At 36.5% G+C, this 12236-nt stretch overlaps 1 protein-coding gene across 1 annotated transcript; it reads left to right on the top strand.

Moving 5' to 3' along the window:
* Positions 1-792: 792 nt before the first annotated feature.
* LOC109018294 (DELLA protein RGL1-like) lies at positions 793-2517 on the top strand. Its single transcript, XM_018952933.1, has one exon. The coding sequence runs from the start codon at positions 793-795 to the stop codon at positions 2515-2517; it is 1725 nt and encodes a 574-aa protein (XP_018808478.1).
* Positions 2518-12236: the final 9719 nt, after the last annotated feature.

The raw sequence follows: 12236 nt of genomic DNA, 5'->3' as shown, positions 1-12236 counted from the left end.
CTTATTAAATTTGTGATGTATGGATGATGAGTAGAAGAACTCAATTAGTTTAGAAAGAGTAAAACAAAGAATAATTAAAAAAAATTAAAAAAAAATGTGATGTGTAATGTGTGAGAATGATGAATAACAAAATTCAAAACCAAAAATCAGATCCCATGCTGAGTAGCATCGATTCAAAATTTAAGGAAATAAATAAACTTCATTTCAAATGATTCGTACCATCTTAGAATATATATAAGTCTGCACAATTATTTTAAAAAGATAGATAAATATAAAACTCATATGAAAAATCTCTTTTTTTTTAATGATGAATAAAATAAGTGCGCAAAATTTAGAGACCTATATTTAGCTTTACTCAATAAAAATTGTAGGACGAAAATGGAATTTAATTGTTTCGTATGTTTTGTCCAGTCTCTCCCGCAAGAGATTCTTTGAAACAATACGTTGAGTCTATATCATAAAAATGTACGTCCTCCTTATGTGTAGAATTTAATCTTTTATTTGGATCCTTACCCATGTCCTAGGTGATGAAAACATCATAAAAGTATCTTTTATATCATCGGATCTTTCCGCCGGACAATGGCATGATTTGAAGGAGGCTAGCTGGCTGTGATGGGTACATCGACACAGCGACATCCTAGTTTGCGTTTAACGCCTTGAACGTTTCTTGATTAAGCTATATATATATATAATATATATATATATATATATATATATATATCCAAATCACCACGATACTGTCTCACGTGAATGCAAACTTGAAATCTTAGTTTCGCTTCCAGCTGATCTAGTATGGCTGATACCTTCTTCTCTTTCACACCATATTTGGATGGAATCCAAGAAAATTATGGTCCTCTCGAAGACTTCAGGAAAGAGGAAGCCCAGTTTAAAGAGAAACGGGACCATTTGATTGATATGGAAATGGGAGAAGCTAATCCTAACGAGTATGGTTTTCATCAAGGGGAAATGGCTAAGAAAGTAGATTACTTTTTGAAAGACAAACTACTTATACAGCACCAACAACCCATTGATGAATTTCATTTCAATGCTCTTTCCCCAACAACTCAGCCAATCCAGGAAAGTGCAGGGCTTGTGCATATCCCAGCCAGGGTTTCAGAAACTTCTGAAAACAATACGCAAATGCCACATCCATCTCCTTTAGCTTCTCCTCTAAAGCTCCTAACCAATTATGGAAGTGGGTTCAAGAAGTTGAAGGGGGAAAAGTTGATCAAAGTAGAGACTGAGACGAGTGGTACAAGTGACAAGTTGTCAACCGTAGAAATCATGAAGGTGGCTGGAGCAAGGTACGTACAATTCTCTACCCAGATGTGTGATGATTATAATTACATGGCCATGCATCCTTTTGGTTTTGCTCTTTCGTGTCTCTCCGACGATGATAAAAGAGATGTAGAACTTGCGCACCTTCTTCTTGCTGCGGCTGAAAAGGTTGGATACCAACAATATGAGCGTGCAGAAAGAATGCTTCTACGTTGTGAATGGGTTTCTTCTGCCAGAGGTAATCCGGCCCAGAGAGTCATTTATCATTTCGCCGAAGCGCTTCGAGAGAGGATTGAGAAAGAATCAGGAAGAGTTACAATGAAGGGGTTCGAGGAAAAAGATGAAATCGTTCAGGGATTGACTAATACCCCCACATTCCTGATAAACTACAAACAGCTTCCTTTCACTCAAGTACTGGTATTCACAGGAATCCAAACCATGGTCGAAACCATTGCATCAGAACGGAAGGTCCATCTGATAGATACGGGAATCAGGTATGGAGTCCATTGGACAGTCTTGATGCAGGCTCTTGCAGACAGACAGGATTACCCCATCGAGCTTCTCAAGATCACTGCTGTTGGATCAACAGACATTGAGGAGATAGGTACGAGGTTAGCCAGTTTTGCCAAGTCCTTGAACTTGCCATTTTCGTTCAAGTCAGTTATTTTATCAGACATGAAAGATGCCAAGGAAGAACTATTTGAAACAGAAGAGGGTGAAACAATCATCATTTATGCTCCATATGTACTGAGGACAATGATCCCAACACCTGATTCCTTGGAAAACTTGATGAGAGTGATGAGAAATCTCAATCCAACTATGATGGTTGTCTTTGAATCCGAAGGAAACCATAATTCACCCTCGTTTGTGAATCGCTTCACCGACGCATTATTCTACTACAGCGCATATTATGAAAGTCTCGATACTTGCATGAAACAGTATGATGAGGATCGAATCAGATTGGAAACAGTTTTTGGTGATGCAATCCGAAACATTGTGGCAGAGGAGGGTGAAGAAAGGACTATTCGAAGTGTTCCGTTGGATGTTTGGAGGGCGTATTTCGGAAGGTTTGGAATGGTGGAAATTGGGATAAGTGAGTCATCCTTCAAGCAAGCTAGTTTGGTTCTCCAAAAGTTCGATTGCAGGAGTTGTTGCACAATACATAGGAATGGGAAATCTCTAGTTGTTGGGTGGAAGGGAACCCCAATTCATTCCCTTTCAGTTTGGGGGTTCCGTTGAGAGACGGATCGTGAGGGTGAGCATGTCTCTCTAGGTGTTTGTGTTCTTGGAAACTAATGTAGAAACTGGTTTTTGAGTTTTCTTCTTTTTAAACACTTCTATCCATGTCTAAAACTGTTACAAATTTTCTAGTAGTTACCTGATGTTAGTTTATTTATTCGGTTGGCTTGTAGACATGATTTTGACAATGTCTCTCATGCTAACCTCCAAAATTCAACTTAGCGGACTACTCAACAGTACCCACGAGGCAGAGGCCTTGTTTGGTTAGATGAGATGTTTTGTTAAAAATTGAATAAAATATTATTATAATATAATTTTTAATATTATTATTATTTTACGATTTAAAAAAATTGAATTGTTTATTATATTTTGTGTGAAAGTTTGACAAAATTGTAATTATGAAATGAGATGAGATAGATTTGTATATCCAAACCGAGCCAGAGATATCACATACAATAAAATGAAATAATTCTAAGCGTTATTAGGATGAAGTACTCATTATCATGAAATAACATTTGAAAGATTCAAAAGAAAGAAGGAAAGAAAAACTATGGCATCTAATCGAGAGCACAAAGAACTAAGTTTAGAGTTCTTTCAATTCGCATAGGGGATGGCTCCCAAGAATCCTACATACGGCAGAGTTGTGCAAAACTGACTCTCTCAGCCCCCACACCAGCCTGGACGAGGGCCAAGTTTTCGACCTCGCCACCCTACCCCACTATAGGTGGGCAAACGAATTGGTCCATGCTCGTCCAGCCACTACATGCGGAGAGAGTGGGTGAGATAGAAAGGTGAGGGAGATCGAGATACAATGACAATAACGCAAAGATTGCAGCGAAGGCAAGAGACCGAGAAGTGGGAGAGAGTGAGACAAAGAGGAGAGAAAGGGAGGCAAGAGGGGTGGGTTAGCAGGGGGAATGTTTTACTTTAAACAAAATGCTAATTGTGATTAATGAGCCACATCTTACATAATGAGATGAAAGTCATGGGATGATAGTGTAGTGTATAAATTTTCTATATCTACCCAAGTGGGGGCAATGCCTCACACAGCACCCGTCTCCACTCTTTTTAGGGGGGTCAGCGCTCACCCATTTGCTTGCCTAATGTAAGAAGACTGCCCGGCCGGCCGCCCAAGGTCGAGCCTAAGCAGGTGTGTCGGGCGGGCCAATGCAAGTACTCGACCCCCACCCATAATTGGTTATAGACTTTGGAGCAAAGTCAACTTATGGGCTAGTAGGAATTTGAATTTTAACTTCATTGAGAATATTAGCATTGGTTTAGGTAAAATTTTAGCCAAACTTTGGCTAATATCCCACTTTTTGGCTTTTGTCTATTTACTTAAAACTTAAACCTCACATTGAATTAGCATTCTCACTTTCTATAATGATAAATCTTGTTTTTTATTTTTTATCTAATTTTTAAGGGCATATTATTCACTTATTTATTTTTGTTTTCATAATTTTCATTATTCTCTTATATTACACCATGTCAATTATGTGATTCAATTTAAAATAATTAATAACATTGTGTTACTAAAAAAGTTAACCAATGGGCTTGTAAAATGTAGGAGTTCAAACTCACGAAGTACCAAGTACATAAAAAGGTTTTATTCAAATGTTAAAAAATTAGGACAACTTAGTAGGGGCAAAAGCGGGGCAGTCTCGGCCCAGGCCTGCCCCCCACTGCATCTCGCACCTCGGGCCACAAAAAAGATATAATTATATAAACAAAAAAAAAAATTTGTTAATAAAACGATGTCATTTTGATAATGATTTTTTTTTTAAGTGAAATAATGAAACAAAGTCGTTTTGGGAGTTAAGTTAAACCTAACCCCCTCCCCCCGCAATCTCTCTTCCCCTTCTCTCTTTCCTTTATGCAGCACTACCCTTTCAGACCCTCTCCCTCTCGCGGTCAACACGGCGGCGTGGCCCGCATTCTTTTCTTCTTCTCATCATCCTCCTTCTCTTCTTCTCTGCCCTTTCTCACTGTCGCAGTCACCCTAGGCCCATGTCCTTGGGTTTGAGAAATCGTTTTTACTACTATAGGTTTTTTTTTATTTGTTGTATATTGTGTTGTGGATTTATATTTTGCTGTGAATTTTGTTATGAATTTTCTCTTTTCTTTGAATTTTTTTTTCCTGATTGTAATAGCTGTGGGTGGGCAATGGACGGACCAAGGTTCCGCCCCTTCATCTCGACACACGAACGAGGGGCTCCACCCCGGGGGTGCGGATAGCACCCGTACAACTTAAAGCATGACCTAAATTTGTATTCACTTGTCCTTACCCGTTCTTGTCATATACATATATATATACTAGCATTGTGAGTGCACTGTAACCAAATAATATTCTTTTTTTCTTCTTTTAAACTGAAAGTCCTAATAAAATATTTTCTTGTTTTGTAAAAAGTCCCTATTTTCTATATGAGTGAAGTCCTATTTTGTCTGTATGAGTGAGATCAGGTTGCGTTTGGATGTTGAGTTGAGCTCAGTTCTTTATGAATAATAGTAAGTTGAGTAGTGAAGAAAATTATGTAGAGTCTACCTAAACTTAGTTTAAAGTGTGTTTAGATGTTAAGATGAGTTTAGTACTTTTTATGGGAAGTTGAAAAAGGTTATAGGTCCCACGTATAAAGATGTGTTAAGTTGAAAAAGATTGTGAATCCCGCTTGTAAAGAGGTTTTGAGTTGAGTTGAGTTTAGTAATTTGAGAATTGAGTGTTTAGATGTTAGATTCAGTTTAAAATTAGACTGAGTTCAACTGAGTTTTACAACCAAACATAACCTGAATGTTTTGTGGGCTTGATTTTGAATGATTTTGTTACTATTTTCTTATAATCGATTTTTTGGCTAGTGAATTTCTTTTCGATTGACTTGGTAAGGAGATGTAAGTTTTTCTTTAAAAAATTAAAACAAAAGCAATGAATCACTTCAATTATTTTTACTACTTCTCAGCAATTGTATAATCTCTATTTGCTACAAGAATTTTATTGAAATCGAATATCTTCTCCTTTGGTAGAAAACTCATCTTTTATATATAAGCAGAATTTGTGGGTATTACCATTTTTTGAATTTGAGTTGTTAATGTCGAAAAATTGCACAATAGGCCAGAAGGGAAGAAAGAATCATTCTCAACCCACTATGAAGACTTGGGCCTCAATCGATGTCATTTGGAGCTCCCAACAATGGATCGATGCGGTTGTACAGCATCAGTGCATACATACATGACGATAAATAAGAAGTAAATGCAGAGAAAATAAAGAGTGGTACACACAAATTTATGTGGTTCGGGATAATGTTTACGTTCACGAGCGTTTGGAGATAGAAAATCCATTATAATATAATTGTTTACAGTCTTTTATAATCTCTCATTGCTCATTGTACAATAGAAGTCGAAGATCTATTTGCTGAAGAAAATATTCTCGCTGGAGCTCTCATCATGAGGTTGAAGAAGCCAAAGAAGAAGAACCCGAAGTCCTAGAAGCCCCTTTCTCATCCGGTCTAATCCATTTTTTATCTTAGGCAATGGGAGTGGTAAGGGATGACAACTTTATTTCACTCCTCGTTGTCGTATCTGACTTTATTTCCCTCATTTATCATTTTTCTCTTCTTTTCCGTCTATTCTTTCTTTTTCCTCTAATATTTTTTTTTCTTTATCCCTTATTTGTATTATCTTTGTCTCTTCTTTCTCTCTCTTCTTATTTGTCTTCTAGTGAGGGTCATTTGATTAATTGAGCCTAGGATATTTTATCATGAGTGAATTTTATCATTGTTTTCTCATACTCAATTTTTTATTAGCAAATATCTTCCTGATTGTCTTGGCCAGTAAAAAAAAAAAAAAAAAAACTTAAATTATGATGTCTTATGTGATTGTTGAAATTAATACAATAATCTCTATTTTAACACTTAAAAATAGCACAATAGGCTGGAATGGGAGAAAGAGACATTCCTGGCCCGTTATAGCGATTCAGGTCACAACCAGTGTGGTTTGGAGTCCCCGTCGATGGTCCGGTATGGCTATACGATATTCGTACGTACATACATAACAGTAAATAAGAAATAAATATAAGAAAAATAAAAATAATTGAGACGTACAAATTTACATGATTCAATATAATACCTACGTCTACGGGTATTTAGGGATGAGAAACGATATAATATAATTTTTTTACAATCTCTAATAGTCACTCATTTTCGTTATGTAATGGAGATCTAGATTTATTTTCTGAAAGTGGCCCTATCGTTGGTGCTTTGGTTGCGAGGTTGAAGGGGCTGAAAGGGAAGTCGAAGGAGCCGTCTGGAAGGCCTCCCAGAAAGTTCTCCAACAGTTGTCTGGTTCCCTCGTTTTATCTTTCAAAAAATCTACACAACCTCCTACTATTCACACAATCTCCACATACCACACTTTTTTTAATTTTTATTATTATTTTCTTTTATCAAATATTTAATATATGAATAATGAATTGAAAAATTGAATTAATTTAAAAAGAATAAATTCAAAAAAAAATTAAAAATAGTAAAAAATTTTAAAATTTTAAAAAAATATGGTGTATGGAGGATATGAGGTTGTGTCGCATTCCTCTCTCATCTTGACACTATATCACACTCTGTTCTTCCTTGACATTTTATCTCCTTCTTCGATTCTCTATTTCTTTCTTCCTGAAGAGACCAACCTTTAAGTTGGACTTAGAAAACCACTTTGAGGCAGGGATATTTATCCCCTCCACTCTCTTTGCCGCAACAAGTTTACTGAAACCTTCAAAATAATTCTGAAACTATTTTCTGCGGTTTGACTTGCCTAGAAGTCAATACTGACAACCCAAAACCAGAAACAACCAAGTACTATGTCATCCTAAATTCCTAATTCCTAAGGCCAAGAACTTTTGTAATAATTAAATTGTAAACCGTGGACATGGCATATGTTGGGAATAAATGTATATCTAAGACTAAGAGCATTCTCATTGGATTAGCTAAAAACTAAATCCAATAAGAATTTAGCTATTAAATCATAAAATAACTCACATTGAAATAGCTATATTCCAAATATTTGGAATATAGCTACAGTAATATCTAAAATAATTTCTAAATTTGAAATGAACTATTCATTCATCAAATTTATTTTATATTCTTTTTTTCTCTCTCTTTTTAATATCAATTATTTCTCTCTCCATTTTAAATGGCAATTGAAAAAATATAATTAGAATACAATTACTAATTAATATATAATATTATGAATAGTAAAATATGATAAAATAAAATAAATTTATAATTTAAAAAATTAAAAATTTTTCAAAATTATTAATTACTCATTACTATATAATGAATAAATGGATAATCCAATGTAGAGATTTGATGTGAATAGTCAAAATTAAATTCATCTTATATTATTTTATTGTCATATAATGAAAAAATGACTATTCCGATGCAGAAACTTATGTGAATGTAATAGCCAAATGTTAAATTCATCTTATATTTATAAAAAATGTACTTTAACTTTAGCTAATCCAATGAGAGTGCTCTAGAAGTATAGTAGCGGAAATAAGCAAAAGAAAATAATGACAATCACACAGAAACAACACCAAGATTTAAGTGGTTCAACTCAAAGTGAGCCTACGTCCACTGATGGGGTCAGTATCAGAGCTTTCACTATCAACAAAGATGGAGTACAGAAGAATAATACAAAACTTCTTTCACAAAAAAGTTATCTCTCTAGCTCTCTAACTTCTCTAAAGAAAATCACTAAAACAAACAAAAGTGATTTTTGAAGTGTAAAAAATAAAAGAGGCGCCGTTTGATATTTATAGAAACAATGAAAATTCACTTATGTGAACATTGGCTCGAGCGAACTCTCAAGTGAGTCTCGAGCGAGCGTAGGGTTTTGACATTTCGCTCAAGCTAACAGAAGAGCGGCATCGAGCGAAACTCTCGGGCTTGCATATCACTCAAGTTGAATGTCAAGCGAAGCTCTCGGACTGCATTTCACTCGAGCTAAATGAACCTCCGTTCGAGCGAACATACGACATAGCACTATTTCAACTGAATTCAAGCCACCTCTTAACAAATCTCCACCTTGGCTTAAACTCTGCCAATTCCAACACAAAAAACATCTGACCACAAAACCAACCCCCACCACCAAATCCCTTTAGGGAATCACAAAATGTGAACACCAATCAACTCCAAATAGAGTTTGAACTTGTATACTGCAACTAGTTTTGTCATCATATCTGCTGGATTCTCAGTAGTAGCAATCTTCAGAATCTCTATATCACCCTCTGTAACAATCTCTCTGAGAAAATAATACCTGACATCAATGTGCTTCGTTCTCTCATGATACATTTGATTTTTGGTCAAATGTATTGCACTCTGACTGTCACATAATACTGAAATCTCATCTTGCTGTAATCCCAAATCATTGATCAAGCCTTTCAACCAAATGACCTCCTTAACAGCCTCTGTTGCTGCCATGTACTCTGCCTCTGTAGTTGATAAAGCAACAGTGGATTGCAGTGTTGCTTTCCAACTGATAGCAGACCCACACAAAGTGAAAACATAACCTATCAATGATCTTCTTTTATCTAAATCTCCAGCATAATCTGAATCAACAAAACTAGTAACTTTGAAACTGAGATCAACATCTCTATCAAATCTTAAGCCAAAGTTCAAAGTTCCTCTCAAATACCTGAGTATCCATTTCACAGTCTGCCAATGAGTCTTACCTGGATTAGCCATATACCTGCTAACTACGCTCACTGTTTGTGAAATGTCTGGACGAGTGCAAACCATTGCATACATTATACTGCCAACTGCACTGGAATAAGGAATACTAGCCATGAACCGTTCCTCCTCATCTGTCTGAGGAGATAGGGAAGCTGAAAGTTTAAAGTGTGTAGCAAGTGGTGTACTTACTGGTTTGGAATCAAACATTCCAAATTTTTGAAGAACTTTCTCAATGTACTTTCCCTGGGACAAGTACAACTTCTCAGCTTTCCTATCTCTGAAGATCTCCATCCCTAAAATCTTCTTTGCAGCACCTAAGTCTTTCATTTCAAACTCATTTCTGAGTTGGGTCTTTAACAAATCAATGTCAGATATACATCTAGCAGCAATAAGCATATCATCAACATATAGTAGAAAATAAATGAAAGACTTATCAGATAACTCCTTATGATAAACACAACTGTCATAGTTATTTCTCAAATAACCATGATCAATCATAAAGGAATCAAAACGTTTATACCATTGCCTTAGAGACTGTTTCAAACCATATAATGATTTCTTCAATCTGCACACATGATTTTCTTTACTTTCAACAATGAACCCCTCTGGCTGATGCATATAAATGGTCTCGTCAAGCTCACCATGTAGGAACGTTGTTTTAACATCAAGTTGTTGTAACTCTAGGTCATACAATGCTACTATAGCAAGTAGCACTCTGATCGAACTGTGTTTCACAACTGGAGAGAAAACTTCATTGAAGTCGATGCCTTCTCTCTGACAGAAGCTCTTAGCAACTAAGCGTGCCTTGTATCTTGCATCTGTGTCACCCTGGATTCTCTCTTTTCTTTTGAAGACCCATTTGCAGCCAACAATCTTCACCTTCTTTGGCAACAAAACCAAATCCCATGTTTGGTTTTTGTGAAGAGACTCAATCTCTTCAATCATAGCTGCGCACCACTGTGCAAATTCTTCGCTCTTGACAGCTTCTGAATAACTGGAAGGCTCCTGACCAACAATATTCTCTGCCGTAGTAAGAGCATACATCACCATATCTGCATGAGCATATCTCTGAGGTGGTCTAATCTGCCTTCTCTGTCTACCAATAGCTATATTGTAGTCTTGCTCACCTTGTGTGCCACTACTCGAATAAGAGTCATGCTCATCTACAATAACATGATCTTGGGCACCACTGGGCAGCCCTTGTGGCGCTTCCACCTAAAACTCCACCTGCTTTCCAATATCATGTTCTTTTCTTGTAGACACAGTAATTTCCTTTCTCGGATTAAGCATAGATTTTTCATCAAATACGACATCCCTACTGATCACAAACCTAGGTAATTTAGGATCAGTACACCACAACCTAAATCCCTTCACCCCATTGGCATACCCAATGAATATGCATTTCTTTGCCCTTGGCTCAAGTTTTCCATCATTAACATGAAAATATGCAAGACAACAAAAAATTTTCAAATTTGAATAATCAGCAGGAGTATCAGACCATACCTCATTTGGAGTCTTCAAACCAATAGCTGTGGCTGGAGAACGATTGACCAAGAAGCAGGCTGTGTTGATTGCTTCAGCCCAGAAATCCTTAGACAAGCCTGCATTAGAAAGCATACTACAGGCTTTCTCCAAGAGAGTCATGTTCATCCATTCAGTTACCTCATTTTGCTGTGGAGTATGTCTAACTTTACGGTGTCTGGCAATACCTTCATTTTTGCAGAATTCATCAAACTCACCTCCGCAAAACTCCATACCATTGTCAGTTCGGAGTCGCTTAATTTTCTTGCCCGTCTGATTTTCAATCAAAGCTTTCCACTGTTTGAAGTTAACAAATATATCGCTTTTCTGCTTCAGAAAATAAACCCAAACTTTCCGTGAGAAATTATCAATGAATGTAAGCAAATACTGAGTTCCACATTTTGATGGAACGGAAGATGGACCCCAAATATCCAAATGAATATAGTCCACAAAACTTTTGGTTCTGTGAACCCTTGTAGAAAACTGAACCCTGCACTGTTTTCCAAACACACAATGTTCACATAAATCAAGTTTCTCTATCTTCTGGTCACATAACAAACCTTGCTTACTTAGAATGGACATCCATTTCTCACTCATATGACCCAAACGCATGTGCCACAAACGAGTGACATCTGAGTCTGGATCATCTGAAACAAATACTGCAGCTACACCTGTCACTGTAATACCCTGAAGGAAATAAAGATCATTTGTCTTATCTCCTTTCATCACAACCATGGAGCCCTTACTAACTCTGATAGCTCCACCTTCACCAGTGTACTTAAAATCCAAAGAATCAAAAGTACCCAAAGAAATAAGATTCTTTTTCAACTCTAGAATGTGTCGAACATTAGACAATGTCCTGACAATTTCATCAAACATCTTTATCCTGACTGAACCAATCCCAACAATTTTATAAGTCATATCATTCCCTAACAGAAGGGAACCACCGTTGACTGATTCATAATTAGTGAACCAGTCCCTCTTGGGATACATATGAAAAGTGCAAGCTAAGTCTATGACCCACTTGTCACTAAAGTGACTACTGGAGTCGCTAATTGCTAGAACAATATCTGGGTCGTTAGACCTTTCATCAACAACACTAACGGCATTAGAGGAACTAGTGCCATCCTTTTTGTTTTTTAGTTTTGGACACTCATCTTTGTAATGACCAAACTTATGGCAGTAATGACATTTGACATTTTTCTTACTAAACTTTGACTGTGAACTGTCCCTGGATTTACCCTTATACTTCTCTGAATCCCTGTCAGTTGATCTACCCCTGCTTGAGGACCCCTTAACAAACAAGCCACTAACTTGTTCATTAGTGCCCTTCACACTCAATTTATTCCTCAATTCCTTAGAATTCAAAGCAGATTTTACATCTACCATACAACATGGAATTCACAAAATTCTCAAAAAATACTGGGTAATGAACACAAAATACTTAACGCTTGATCCTCTTCTTCAAGCTTAATATCAATATTC

The sequence above is a fragment of the Juglans regia genome, chromosome 11, assembly GCF_001411555.2.
Source record: "Juglans regia cultivar Chandler chromosome 11, Walnut 2.0, whole genome shotgun sequence".
Taxonomy (NCBI): domain Eukaryota; kingdom Viridiplantae; phylum Streptophyta; class Magnoliopsida; order Fagales; family Juglandaceae; genus Juglans; species Juglans regia.
The sequence above is the reverse complement of the archived record's forward strand: the minus strand, read 5'-3'. Positions and strand labels throughout refer to the sequence as shown.